Below are 15676 nucleotides of genomic sequence, written 5' to 3'. Positions count from 1 at the left end.
TTACTTGTTAAGTATATGATCCTACAAGTTTTAAGACCATTTGGCCGATATTGATTTTTCATTGTTGTCATCTCATTTTGAAAATACCTGCTCATAGTCCTGGTGCAATATATTCTAATAATACTCTTGATGTATATGTGTAAATGATTTAAGTTTGTAAATATTACAGTATATCGTATTTAGAAAACTCAACTGATTTCATGGTAGAAGAATACAAAGATTTATATATGTTTTCCTATACGACGCCAATCGGAGGTTATTATGATATGCATTTTTTTAAATAATTTTTACAATTTTGAATCAATTCAACAATTTCTATTCAAAAATTGGTTTGAGAGTTCATTGACCCAGCAACTGTGTCGATGCGACTACCCGTATTCTTCTACCATGTGTAAACAAGTATGTATCCATGGTAGAAGAATATAGGTAGATACTTCGACATAGCTGCTGGAACAATGAAATTGTTGAATGAAAAATTACTCAAATTTGTAAATATTGTTAAAAAATGCATTATATACGATTGGCCTCGTGTAGAAAAACATATACAAATATACTTATTTTTGAAGAAATATTTAAAAAAAATTGACATACCAATGTTCCCAAGCGCTGATGCATCTACCTGTATTTTTCTACCATGTATGTATCTAAGTACACAAGGTGCTAATTTTCAATAGTATAAACACTGTATTACAATCAAACGTGGATAACGACTTTTACGTCCTATGCCTCTTCGAATTTCTTGATTTAAGTTTTGTACCTTTTAAAATAGTAAAATGAATTTGTACTTACCTCAACATTCTCATACGCAATATGTATGTATATAATGAATTTAAATAATTAAAACCAATTTTTTTCAATCATTATTCTTTCACATATCATTTTCTTTATTATTTATGTATATATTTATATGTATGTAAGTATGTATTGTAACAATATTTTTATTTTCATACTGATAAGATAAATTATTCGTAATAAGTTTAGAATACTTTCAAATAGCAAGAATGTTATGTTTTTGTTTTGCTGTACTAATAGTTTTCCTTCAATAAAAAAGCTTTTCTTATTTCAATTTTTTCAATTTCAAAACTTAACAGATCATTAACATTCTGTATTCCTTGTTTTTTGATTGTAATTTAATTAAGGATAATTGGGAATATGAAATGTTTTACATTTGCATTTCTCTTCTTTTTATAATGATTGCAATACATATATGGTTGTTACTTTTAAGTTGTTGTTTTATTATTTTGTAATGTCTGTTTGCATAGAAATAATAGATATTAGATGACTTTGTCATTGTTTTTTTTTTATGCGCTATAATAACAATTACACAACATGACTTTTTAGTATACTAAAAAAAAGACATTTTTTGTTTTATTCCCATAAATGTTATTTAATTGTTTTTTTATAAAATAAAATAATAATTTATAAAAAATAGATTAATTGGAAGCAAAGTAACCTATTCATAACTAAATTTTGTTAAATTACATTAAATTTCCCATTCTTTTCCTTCTTCAAAGTTTATTTAGTAATATATTTTGACCAATTCAAAAAGGATTCCTATCCATTGTATGGGTCATTAAGACAAAATATCATTCAAAATTGATTGACAAGATGTGTTGATAAACTTATAGACGGTTTACAAACAAAGTCTTTGGGCGTTTTAACCGAGACAATTGCCCAATCACAATAAATTTAATGTAGATTAAATTTGTTGTGATTGGTTAATTATCAGGATTAACCCGCATAAATATGTGTATGTGAACGTATTTTATGTAGCTTTTTGAAAAATATCTGACATTTTTTCTTCAGCAATATTTCAAATGCCCAATTTGAGCTTAAAAAGTGTTTAATATAAACATGTAAGGTGTAAACACAACCTCATATTGTTTGTATAATACATTTCTACTACGTTCACATGTGCAATGTCAATTACCTCATTCAACCTCTTAATAATTGATTGCGAGATCTCAATTAGTTATTGCTCATTTATATGACTCATACAACATCCATTGGATTCTATAGATCCTGCACAAATCTCACACTATTTATATAGAAAAAAATCTTTACAAGGATTTTCCCTTACAAGCGACCAATCACAATAAATGTTACGTACGTTTCGCATAATCAAGTTTACTGTGATTAAATATTTATTATTTTTTTCTTATTCCATGGTGTTAGAATACAGGTAGTCGCATCGACAGAGCTGATGGGACTATGAACTGTCAAACCCATTTTGAAATCAAAAATTTTGAATGAAAAATCATTCAAATTTGTAAAAATTGTTGAAAAATGTGTATCATAACAACATCCGATTGACCTCGTATAAGAAAACATATAAAAATCTATTTATATTTGAAAAATGGCGAAAAAAATTTTAAAAATTTTGACATTTCAATAGTCTCAAGTGTTGATATAGGCAGTCGCATCGACACAGCTGCTGGGACAATGAACTGTCAAACCAATTTTAAAATTGAAAATTTTGAATGAAAAATGATTAAAATGTGTAAAAATTGTTGAAAAATTCATATCATAACAACCTCCGATTGACCTCGTATAACAAAACATATAAAAATCTACTTATTTAAAATAAAAACATTTTAAAAATCTTGACATATCAATGTTCTCAAGTGTTGATGCATCTACCTTTACCCTGGTCTTATTATATCCTGATCGGAGATAAAAATCCATGTAACCTTTGCAATATACTTGACTTTGCAATATATGACTGAGTGTTTAATCATGGCAGAAGAATACAGGTAGATGCATCAACGCTTGGGAGCATTGATATGTCAAAAAAATTTAAATGTTTTTTTAGATATAAGTGGATTTTTATATATTTTCTTATACTACGTCATACGGAGGCTATTATAATTCGCGTTTTTCAACAATTTTTACAAATTTAAATAATTTTTCATTCAACATTTTCAATTCCAAAATTGGTTTGACAGTTCATTGTCCCAGCAGCTGTGTCGACGCGTCTACCTATATTCTTCTACCATGGTGTTTAATAGTGCAAACTAAAATCTTTTAGTATGTTTACATTTCAGTCGGGTCTAGTACAATGTAAACACACCATTAAATAACGTTTGCTTCTTTTTTCATCCGAGCCATGCCGTTTTTTATCTTTCGTTTAGTGATTCCATTCACAATTAGTGTTCTGCTCATACGAGCAAGGAGATCAATAATGCTTTTATTTAAGGGATTAACAGTTTTTTATGACTGACATTAATCCTCATCGATATCAAAATAGTTATGATTTTTCTGATCTGATGATTTCTGATCTATAGCCTAATTTACACCAAACATACATTCGTAACCGCGTTAATTAGGCTTTTGAGAGAGAAATTCGTCATAAAATGATCCATTATAGGGGAATTATATTTTTTTAGTAAATGGTTTTATATCCTTCAAAATCAATGTATATACTACAAATGTGGTCATTGAACTGTAATTAACACCGTTTACATGCCTGTGTTTTTCATATCCATTGTTTTTATGGTATTTTGTAACTTTTAGCAATAGTAATTCTTTCCTGACATATTTTAATTCTAAATAATAAATCGTTGAATTCGTTTAGGTACAAAACTCTTTCGAGATAGCCGAGAGGATTTAGTATGCTAAACCTGCTCATGGCATGACACAATTAAATTAAGGTATCCTCATTTCAAATAATACTCATTGCTCAATTAGAAAGGTTGCTCAACTTCCAAGAAACAAGGAAAATGCAACTCTGTACAGGAGTCTTTTGTCTCAAATATATTTTTAAACATTACATTTATATTGCATCTAAGTTTGACGTAATTTAAAATTATTATCTTTTTAATTCAAAACAATACATACACGTATACAAACTGTGTATATGTCTTGACATAATAGGGGCACCAAAAGAAATTAATGTATTTAGGGGGTAGCTTTTTTCTACCTTCTGTAATTGTGTCATGATAATAATATACAGCTCTGCATTTTTCTGTAGTATGTCAAATTTAATTTCATTGAAAGAAAAAATAAACATTTTGACAATGAGATTTTGCTAAATGTACAATTTTGAAACAATTGCAAATATATGATGCATGACGTTACCTTCTTTATTATATCAGGAATATTTGTATCAGCGTAAAGCAGGCTTTATGACTGTAAACACGTTTTACTTAGGCTATGTTTACATCAAACACATTTATGTTGACAATTTCAATTAATATATGGCAAAAATGATCGATGTAAACATAGTTTAACAATTCTTGGTGTCTCTTGTTTCTTGTAAATAAGAAAAGCGACTAGTCTGCGATTAAGATGTTACTAGGGAGATTTTGTTCAGAACAAGATATTTTTTAGTAAATAATTTGAAACTTTGTTGTATATTATTATTAACCCCAAGTTTACACAGTACAAATTGTATCAGAATCAGAGTTGTATTTTACTACAACATACATAGTGGGGTAATTGTTTTTTCTTACCATCCATTACTTTTCAAAGCTAGTAAATGCTAACAGTTTTCGACATTGCAAAGCAATTATAAAGGAAGACAATCGAAATTGGCTAAAGAAGGATGAAAAAATGTTGAAAGAAACAAAGTAAAAATTTAAAGTTAAACAGCTGGATTTTGAAATGTTCACTTTGTGTTTTATGATTTTATTTTTGCAACGGACTGCATTAACCTCTAAAAATTAATGACTGGATAAATAGTATTGGAAAAGAATACAGTAAAAACTAACGCCGACAACATTAATTAACCCTGCGTTTTCTTTCTTTCAAAAAATGGGAAATATCATTCAATATAAACTGTATGTAAAATCAAGAGAAACACAAATAATTTCGATAATCCTTTTTTCATAATAATTTGAAATTTTAATCCAATTTTAAGTTAACATAATTTAAACTTACATTTAAGTTATTTTCTAATAAAAAAAAATTAAAAATACAATGTTATAAATTAGTATAATTTGTTGTAAACAAATTTATGAAAAGCATTTCTTTTTTTTTTTTTTTTTAATTTTTCATAGTTTAAAAATAACTTAATTCTATTTTTTTAATTATAATATCAATTTTCTTTTAAGGTACATGAAGAATAAATTTATAATTTTATATAGTTTGTTTTTTTTTAGAAAAAGTTTTTTTTTGCTTAAAAATTAATTTTATTATTTTATTTTCGAAAATGCTGCTGTTGTGTGTGGTTGTTCTGTTGTTGTTTTATATGTTTTGAAAATAAAATAAGCTTTTATTTTTGTTTTCTTGTTTCGATTGGAACAAAAAGTTGTTTTTTTTTTTGGGGGGGAGAGAAGAGACTCAAAATCCTTGTAGTTGTTGCAGATGGGACAAAAAAGCTTTAAGCGACACTTGATAATCGTTAACCGCCTCTTTATGATTTGTAGACTTTTGTGTGTGTATTTGATTGCTTTAAATAGCGTTACTGTCGGTGTATTTAAAAATGATTTTAACAAACTATGTTGTTTATGTCTTGTTCCAAGAATTTGTAACCATAAAAAACATATGTTTTGTCAAATTCATTTTTAAATCTCTGTTTAATAGATATTTATATATTTGTATTAAAACGTTTTGGTGGAAGCTTTCAACAATCGGGACGTAAAGCTTTTCAGTTTGTTGGCCGGTAGCTGGGTTGATTGATTTTTATTTTGTTCTTATTATAGGGAAAGGACTTGATTTTTTTTTTTCGTTTCGTTTGGTGCGATTTGGTGGTACATGATGAAAAAATTTGTATCAGACCACTGGTATCGTATGTGAAAAAGCACTTTTGTTAATTTCTTTCATTGAATTTTTATTGCTTGAAAAAAAAACAATAGAAAGAAATCGTGACAGCTCATCGTCAAGTGGTACTGTAGTTTGTAGTTCGTATTAGTAAATCTATATTAAGGGTGTTGTGATTGGCGATTAGGTGTTAGTAGTCGTTTATCGATCCTTTGGTTTCGAAAACTATCAAAGTACGGTCCCACTTGTGATGGCATTTCGTTTCAATGGTTTCTCATAAGCTTTGCGTACTTTTTTTATTGTTCTTTATATTTGGGAGGGAATGATAAAAAAATTATAACAACGAAAATTGTTTAAGAGAAGATATGCTGTTTTAGTTGCCAATGTAAAGATAAATATTATTTATAGACATGCCGCAAGGTTTTCGTTTTATTTTTACAACTGTGTGAACCAGTTATTACATTCAATTATCATATGCAACATCGTATGAACAATATTATATTTTCCTTGGTATGTGTAAAAATGGCCATATAATACGTTAAGAGGCCGTTTTTACACCCCCGCTTTACATTGGCAATTAATTGAGTCTTGTACTAAAGAGTCACCTTACTAATTGTTAATAGAGAGAGTTAAAGGATAGAAATGTGATGTGATGACAAAACAATGTTTATTTTACTACATGTGAAAATATTTGTGAGGTGAGATAGAGAGAGAGAGATGAATTGATGTTATTTTTTGAAGAGAGTGTATCGCATGTCTTAAGAAGGTTGAAGGTGAATATTAATAAAAAAATGCTTATTTTATTGGTGATAAAAGGCCACTAAATCATTGAAGCTTTGAAATTTTGTATATGTTTTCCTTAATAATATATAAAAACGTGAGAGAGGCGAGTGATTTTTTTATTTAAATTAAGAAAAAAAAAAAAACTTAAAATCATCGAAAAAACTAAAGAAAACTAAAAACTTGTTCAAATAATGATTATTTCTTTGCTTTGTTGTTACTCAGCTTTGTAAGCTTATTTTGAAGATTACAGTGCTTTTTATATTGTGAGGAATCTATGGATATTATTTACGCCTGTTACTTGCCATAAATTCTAAGAAAGACATTTAGTTCAAGCTTCTTTTTTTTACTACAATTATTTGTTTTCCTTTTTTTTGGACTTTCTTTGGGATGTTGCGGTTCTTTAAATTTGGAAAAAACGAGTTGAATTCTAATGCGCGCCGTAGTAAAAATTTACTCATATTATTGTTGTTGGTTTTTTCTAAATTCTTCTATTTTACCCCTATATTCTGTATTGAGGGAAGAGAAATATTCTACCATGACTGATATTATGTTATGATGTTGTTGTAGTTGGTAGAGGACATTAATTTCGAAAAAAGTCATAGAGAAGGGGTTAGATTTTGAAAAGATGCATTAGAGTTTACAATTTTCTAGTTATATATGAGAGGGAGAGAGGGAGAGAGAGTACTAATGACTGTAAGTATTGATGTATTCCATTTTGACATATATTCTAGCGTCTATAGATTTTATGAGAAGTTTTATTGGCGACTGATTTGTTTTTTTTTTTGTAGATTTTTTCACAGAGGTGGCGCCCAATGGCATTTTGTTAAACATTTACCCGAAAGAGACTGTCAATTCAAAGTTTTATTATAATATGACCGTTGTAAAGGCTTAGGGTACATGGATGGCGACCAAGCATCAATTCCAAGGATGTTATGAAGGCAACGTCTGGGAGGTTTTATTTTATTCAACTATAAACCCGAAAACCGTTCCATGTCAGTCGTGTCTACTGTAAGACAAGGAATATCTGCTCAGGAAATCAACATTTTCTGAAATCTTCGGGAGAATCACAGGGAGAAGCTAGAGAACAGTCACGACATGACTTGGTTTTTTTTTTTTTTGTAAATTATCAGCCAAAGATGGCATTGAATGAGTTTCTAAAATTGACTTGGTTTTCTTTGTACATTATCCCCCAAAGATGGATTTTGTAAACATTGAAGGAGATTCTGAAGAACTCAAAGCTAAGGGCTTTAAAACATTAAACATTGACTCGAAAGAGACTTTCAAAATCGCAAAGTTAAGGGTTTTAACATGGGCCGGGCATTGCTTCCCAAATATTCAACGCTGTCTTGTTTAAATTCGGTAACGATTAATCCATGACAAAACAATGAAACCCATGATTTATCTATCCTACGATAACCCAATATTTTGTTAAAAATATTAATTAAATATTGTTTGATAACCCAAAGCCCAGAAAATGAAAGCGAGTAAAGAGAGCAGTCTTCCAGCTGTTTTTTGCTAGATTTTAAAGACTGTTGTTCGATAAATGTTTACAATATTTGTACGTGAGAGAGAAAATTCTCTCCGTAAACCTTTTACTAGACAGGTTATCGTACACACCTAATATCATTTGGCCGTCATTGCATTTCGCATAAGCTATTATATAAATTCAGCATTTCCATCTCTGCATATGTGAACGATTGCTAGTAACTACTCTGAAGTTAGACGCAATCGAATGCCATATTAGCGAGAAGTTTTGTTTGGTAGAAAATTATTTCCACAAAGATGGCGCCCAATGTGTTTTTTCAACATTGACTCGAAAGCGACTTGGAAGACCATTTTGAACCATTACTTCTATTCCACAGTCATATTGGGTACAATTTTCGCTATCTTCACATAAAATGTATAGTACTGCTTTGACAACTACTAACATGCCGTGACATGGACCTGCATTGAAAATATGTTTTTTTTGTTTTGTGTGGTATATAATTGTTTAAATTCTAAACTATGGAATTGAGTGTTATTTTTTCTCATTTTATTTATGCATTAATTTTAAATAAAATATACATGCTATGACAGACTATTTTACACAGAACGTAAATTTCTTTCAAAGTGCAATATTTGTGATTTGCAAGAGTGGCTTTTTTTTTTTTTGTTTTTCTCTTAAACCAGGTGCATAATTTTCTTCAGAACACTTTACTAGTTTTGTTTTTCGAATAGAAGTCTACAAACTCATAACTTCTGTAAGTAATATTTCAATTTAAACAAATATGTAATTCTAGGTGTTGAACTTGGGGAAAACATCATGCTTTAAGAGTTTTTAATATTGTGATTTGTATGTGTAGGAGTTTTGTGTAAGAACTTTGAAGTTTTTTCTTTTTGTTTTTTGAAATAAAAAAGGAAAACAAATTTACAGAACAGCAGCTTCGAAATTAGTTCATTAATAAATTACAAAAAAGAAAAAAGAGAACATTCATTAAGCTTAATTCACTTTTCTACTGGAGGGAATCTAATACTACGTTAACACGATTAATGCAATTGAAAGACATTTCTTTAAGCCAAAATCCTTTAAAGAAATTTCCCACTTGCATATGTCGTGTGCCCAAGCTTAAGGTTATCAACTCTACGTTTGAACAAAACCAAAACCAAAGACAAAACAAAAAACACAAAATCATAATTAAAAGGCATTTTATGTTTATTTCTTGGAAATTTTGTGATTACAAAAATTTGTTTTCAATTCTACTCTTATGTTGCCAATATTTATGTTCAGAATAATGTATAACTAAAATCTATATAATAACTTAAAATTATTTATGATTTTTGTTTATGTTTCAGAAAATTAAATATAATTTACTTATGAAGAATGTTGCCTTTTTAATGTCATTTTTCCGATATACCTGATAATGATATGATTTATTTAATGTTTCATTACTAAATGGAATTAAACAATATAAATTTTATGTTTACTTTGACGTTTTGCCATGAAAAGAAAATCCCCGGTATTGTTGAAACAAAATAGCACAATAAAACTTGCCACATTTAAATTTTTATTATGTTCCCGCATGGAAAATGACAACACTTTTCATAGGATACACTTTATAATATTTGTAAAGTAAAGAAAGAAATCTTGAATAAACAACGATTTCAATTTCAACAGGGTTTTACATATATATACTTTTAACACAGGCGAGTTTACACAACAAAGGAATATGTTGGCTCATCGCCTTAGCTGGTTTTACACCGTTAAATTATCTCGTCACTTTTAATAAAAATTATTTTGTTTTCAATTGGGCCCATGTTAGAAGAATACAGGTAGTCGCATCGACACAGCTGCTGGGTCAATGAACTGTCAAACTAGTTTTGAAATTGAATATTTTGAATGCAAAATTATTCAAATTTGCAAAAATTGTTAAAAATATGTTTAGTATAATAACCTCCGATTGGAGTCGTATAAGAAAACGTAAAAAATCTATATATTTTTGAAAACAAAAAACATTTTAAAAATTTTGACACATCAATGTTCTCGTTGATATATCTACCTGAATTCTTCTACCATAGAAAGGAACAAAGCATAACTCAACGGCGATTTTACACCACAAAAGCGCATCGCATTAGTTGGTTTTACACCGTCAAATAATCCCGTCGCTATATCACTAGAAAAAAACTTCTTTTATGATTGAAATACTGAATGAAATCAATTTTTTTGGTTACAGTTAGTCTTAGCGAATGACCACATAAAACTACCTTGATAACAATCATTTGTCACCATGACGCAATTATAACATAAACATTTCTTTACGCTTTGTTTACTCGTTGTTTATATTCTTCTTAGTAAGATTCCAATCACAATAAGTATTTTGACAACTCTTCTAGAGGACAAACGGAGTACTCAAGGCCCATTAAACAGGTCGCGTAGATATTAAGGAAAAATACCGTTGTTATTGAAAAACTCGCATACTGTTAATACTTTTGTTTACGTTTTACGATCTCATACGTTTAATTGCAGCATTTGACAATACGAGTGAAATCAGCTGATCTTATCAAATGATCTAATAGATGAGCAATGGGAGTATCTTTTTATTGTGTCAAATATCATATCGGTAGACAATTGGATGGGCTGACTCTTGGCCCAAGTATAAGGTCTAAGACAGCTGACTACTAAATTTAATGTCAAAATGCATTATTGTGATTGAAATCGCAGAACAAAAGATAAACAAATGGCACACAAATGTAAATAAGTTTTGACATTTAATATGGTTTTTAAAATTTGCAGGAACACCTTGTTATTGCGCCATGAATCAGAAGTAGTTAAATTGAAATTCGTCCAATTTTTTTCTATAAAATACGGGTTTTCTATAAAATACGTATGTATGAAATTGTGGCTCGAATAATATATAAGGAACGCTAAACTAACAGATAAGGAACGTATGCAAAGACATAGAAGTATAAAGATGGGACAAGACAGAGTCAAGATATGGCAACACTGTGAAAATACCTCTGTTGTTATGATATCGTAACAACATAGTTAGCAATGTTAGGCGATTAAAACCGATTAGGCAATATGCAATTAACTGGGAAAGTCTATGGAGTAAAATTTTGAAACCCAATTTTTGGATTTTTAAAATTTTTGTTTGTCTTATTTTTCTATAAATGGGTTTTTTATATTAACATGGTCCTGCCATGGGCTGTTATCTAGATAGTATAGACACAAACCATTTGCTCAAAATGCATTTTGTCTAGTCTTTACCATTTTAGGTCTTTGACGTATGAACATATAGGGAACGCTAAACTAGGAAAGTAACTAAATATTGACGACAACATTAAGATCTCTTTGAACGATGGACTTTTCTTAATGAAAAGTATGAACCTTTCGTAAAGAAAAGTATTAAAGTTTCGCGAAGAAAAGTCTGAACTGTTTTCAATGAAAAGTACAAACTTTTTTATTAGATAATATGATATTTTTTGATGAAAAGTATGAACCTTTTTTAAATACTTCATGAAAGTCTTAACTTTTCTTAAGTACAAGAACGAATTTTTACTTTTAGAAAAGTACCAACTTTTACTTTTAGAAAAGTACGAAGTTTTAGTTTTAGAAAAGTACGAACATTTCTAATGAAAAGTAAGAATTTTGTTGAACTTTTCTGAAGAAAATTATGATCTTTCCTTAAAGAAAGATATGAACTTTTCTTATAGAACATTCCTTACGAACATTTTATTCATGAATATTATGAGATTTTTTTTAAAGAAAAGTACCGAACAGTTCATAATGTATAAACTTTTCTTAAAAAAATTATGAAAATATGAAAATATGAAAAGAAAAAAAATGTATTCAGGGGGTAGCTTTGTTCTACCTTCTGTAATTGTGCCATGATGAAAAGTATGTACTTGAACTTTTCATAAAGACAAGTATGAACTATTCATAAAGGAAAGTATGATCTTCAGGCACAACACTTTTCTCAAAGAAAAGTATGAGCTCTTTTCTTATCTTTTTGTTTGATATTAACAAAAAACAAAATAATAAAAAAAAAAAAACACAAAATATAACTTATTTATGATAAATGAGCAAATATTGGTAACTTTCAAATGTTGTTTTTTTTTTTTTTTGGGTTTTCATTCCTATTAATAACATTTCAATATATCATAATGTGATTGATTCTTCCATAGGTTTTAAGAATTTATTTGTGTTAATTTTTTTCTTTTTTACAAGCAATAAACTACATATGTATTTTTAAATTAATTCTTCTTCTTTTATTTATTCGTAATTTTTACCATATCTTGGTTTCCTTATTGTTTTTTTTTATACATGCCTTACACATTAACAATTGAAAAATAAATAATAAATATAGTAATTAATTAACAAATTACAAATACATGCACAAAAACTTTTAAAGCCTCTGGTTTTTGGTTTGTAAATTTATGTGTTTTTTTTAATATCAAATATTTTTTTATTTATTTTTGTCATTTTTTTGTTTCTTAAATATAAAACTTATAAAGAAATAAATATTATTTTAATTAAAAATAAAATAAATATATATATTTTTGCAAATTTCTTTTAATAGAATTGTTTTTGTTTGTTATTTTGTTATTGCAAATAACAAATTGGTGTTTGCTTCGGGCAATTGAAAATTTTTCAAAAATAAAGAAAATGTGTGAAATGTGAGAATCATATAAAATGTGACTGCAGGATAGAATTGAGAGAAGTTGAAATGTCACAAAGAAAATTGTTGAAAAAGTTGGATCGAGAATTTTATGAATTTATCTTGAAAAATTTATCTTAATAAAAAATGTGAAATTTTTATAAATACTAGTATGTATGTATATTTCTTAAATAAAAATTATTAACTTTTCTTAATAAAATGTATAAACTTTTATATACTTTATGTATACCCCCAGCCTTGAGTTACAATTATTCAAAATGTTGACCCTTTATGGGGAAGTTCCGAAGTTGGCCAACATTGACCAATTCGTATCTGACTTAACACTGATATACATATTAAAACGTGTCAGATTTGGACTATATCGATTACTTCCTATACATTATATGAGATGAAGTACCCCATTTTCATACTTCATCTAATGCAGATAAAAATATTGGTATTTGCAAAATTTGAAGACAAACGAACATTTATATCCAATTTTAGCGAAATTATAAATTTCGGAAATTGTGACCCTTTGTGGGTTAGGTACCAGAATGGGTTCGCAATTACCAAAAATATTTGAATGTGTGAAATTTGAAGGGAGTTGGATGCTATTTTTGCTTTCTTTGAACGTTTTGTTTTGCAAAATCTTGTACCAATTATGGGGGAGGTACCAGAAGAAATAGTCCGATCTCTACCATCTTTATGAAATCGGATGTTTATTTCCCTTTTCATGAGCTTCATGGATACTCAACATTTTGACCCTTTGTGGGGGAGGTACCAGAAGGAATGGTCCGATCTCTACCATCATAATAACATATCTGGTGTTCATGAAAATATTGAGAAGTGTCAAGTCTGAATGGAATCGGATTTTAATATCGTGTTTTATGAGCTTCATGAAAGTTCAAAATATCGACGTTTTGTGGGAGATGTACCAAAAGGAATGGTCCGATCTCTACCATCCTAATAACAGATCTTGTGTTCATGAAAATATTGAGAAGTGCCAAGTCTGCATGGAATCGGATTTTAATTTCGTGTTTTATGAGCTTCATGAATGTTCAAAATTTTGACCCTTTGTGTGGGAGGTACTTAATAGTGTGGACCGATATTTTCTATTTTTGCACCTGACCTAGCACTAACGCAAATACTAATACTTGCAAAGTTGGAGCAAAATTGGATTATCGTTTCCCTTTCTGTGCAGAATTTTTTTTTAACATTTCGAAAATTTTGGCCCTTTGTGGGGTAGGTACTTGACGAAGTGGACCGATATTGTCCATTTTCGCACATGATCTAGTATTAATGCAAATATTAGGATTTGCAAAGTTTGAGCAAAATTGGATTATCCTTTCTGTTTCTGTGCAGAAAATATATTTTTTTAAATTTCGACTTTTTGTGGGGGAGGGGGTCCAGAAGGAGTGGACCGATATTTCCCATCTCCGAACTCGATGTAAGTTTGGCAATAATATTATGATTTACCAAGTTTGGATCAAATCGGATACTCCTTACGAAAGTTATCTGCGCACCAGCCAGCCAGACAGACAGACGGGCGGGCCTAGCTAGATCGACTCCAAATGGCCTGAAACGGATTTGTCCCAAAGAGAGGTTCGTTATGGCCGTATCAAATGATATATACCCTCTCTAGCCATATGGCTGAGCGTAGAGTATGAACATTTCCTAAAGAAATGCATTAACTCTTCTTAAAAAAAAACCTTTTGAGGTACTCTTTGTAACATTTCAAATTTCTCTGCGAAGAGAGGAGAGTAATGCAAATGAAATAATCATTTGTCAAAGCAAACAAGATAAGCATATGGAAAGAGTAATAAAAACATTTCACTACATTAAGGGAATTAAATAAAAATGTTGAGAAAAAAGAATAGAAACGTTTGGAAACTGTTTTTACAAATAGACAATAAATAAAAAATAGTTGCTTTATTTTAGTTTTGTTAAATAATTTAAAGGTTATTCAGGTGTTTTTGTTTGTTATGTCTTTAGCATTACTACAAAGTCTACAAAAAATGGGGAAGTTGAAAAATTAAAAAAAAAAAATAACAATCAAATTCTTTATAAGAATTTTTAATTTAAAACTAAGCATTTGTTTCAAATGTAATTTTAGGGAAATCTTATTACAAATACATCTTCATTTGAATTAATTCTTTTAATTTTCGATAATTTCCATTAAAATTACTTTTGAAACCTTAAGAACGAGGGAGGAGCTCTAATTTAAATAAATTAAATTTAGCATTTAACAAGTAAAACTATGTGTAAATATGTGTCTCTGGGTGTGTGTTTGTGTGTAGTGTTCTATTTCATGTTCTCGTTATTTTTTTGTGTTTCTGTGTGTGTGTGTGTTTTATGATGATTGTAACTAAGAATTCAAACACAACTACATTTGATTAATATGTATGTATGCAATTGCAATTAATTAATAAGTTAGTAAATGTACTAAGTTTTTGTTTTGTTTTGTTTGATTTTCGAACTACATATTTATCTGTGATTAACAGGAAAAGGAGGATCATAAAAGGAAGTAATAGTTGTTGTTGTTGGAGTAGTAGTAGTAGTTTTTTGAGATGTTGTTCTATTATTATTAGTAGTAGTAAAAGTGGTTGTTGTTGTCTTTGTTGTTGTTGATGTTTTATTCAAAAACGATGTAAGATATAATGATGCTGATGTTGGTAACAAGAAGGAGATTAGTAACCATGATGACGACCATAATGTTTGAAAAATAGTAGAGATTGATGATGATAGTAGGAGAAGGTATTGTGAACTAGTTCCTAAATGTGTGTTTAGCACTACTAAAAATGTCATTAATGTGGCGATAATGTAGGGTATGTTAGATGATGTGTATAAATTTTTACTAGAATTGCACATATCTTCCTCACAAAAGCACATATGTCCATTGCCTGAACTTTCCATCATGCACACATGATCGACCATAAATAAATTTATTTGTAGTTGTGACGTACACATGCGTCTAACAACTTCGTAGGCTGGAAGGAGAGAAAAAAAGACGGAAATATCCAAAAAATTAAAATTTTAATTTGAAAAAAATTTGTGGAGGC

General features: G+C 29.0%; 1 protein-coding gene across 10 annotated transcripts in view; it reads right to left on the bottom strand.

Annotated features, from left to right (window-relative positions):
• Window positions 1-1112: 1112 nt before the first annotated feature.
• Window positions 1113-15676, bottom strand: part of LOC101890983 (protein quiver) — a 52496-nt gene continuing 37932 nt past the window's right edge. For all 10 annotated transcript variants that reach the window (XM_005176753.4, XM_059120141.1, XM_059120142.1 and 7 more), the window contains one exon: window positions 1113-15604. In XM_005176753.4, coding sequence (XP_005176810.1) covers window positions 15102-15604 — 503 coding nt within the window. In that variant the 3' untranslated portion in view covers window positions 1113-15101. The remainder of the gene's footprint in view (window positions 15605-15676) is intronic.

The sequence above is a fragment of the Musca domestica genome, unplaced genomic scaffold (assembly GCF_030504385.1).
Source record: "Musca domestica strain aabys unplaced genomic scaffold, Musca_domestica.polishedcontigs.V.1.1 16, whole genome shotgun sequence".
Lineage (NCBI taxonomy): Eukaryota > Metazoa > Arthropoda > Insecta > Diptera > Muscidae > Musca > Musca domestica.
The sequence above is the reverse complement of the archived record's forward strand: the minus strand, read 5'-3'. Positions and strand labels throughout refer to the sequence as shown.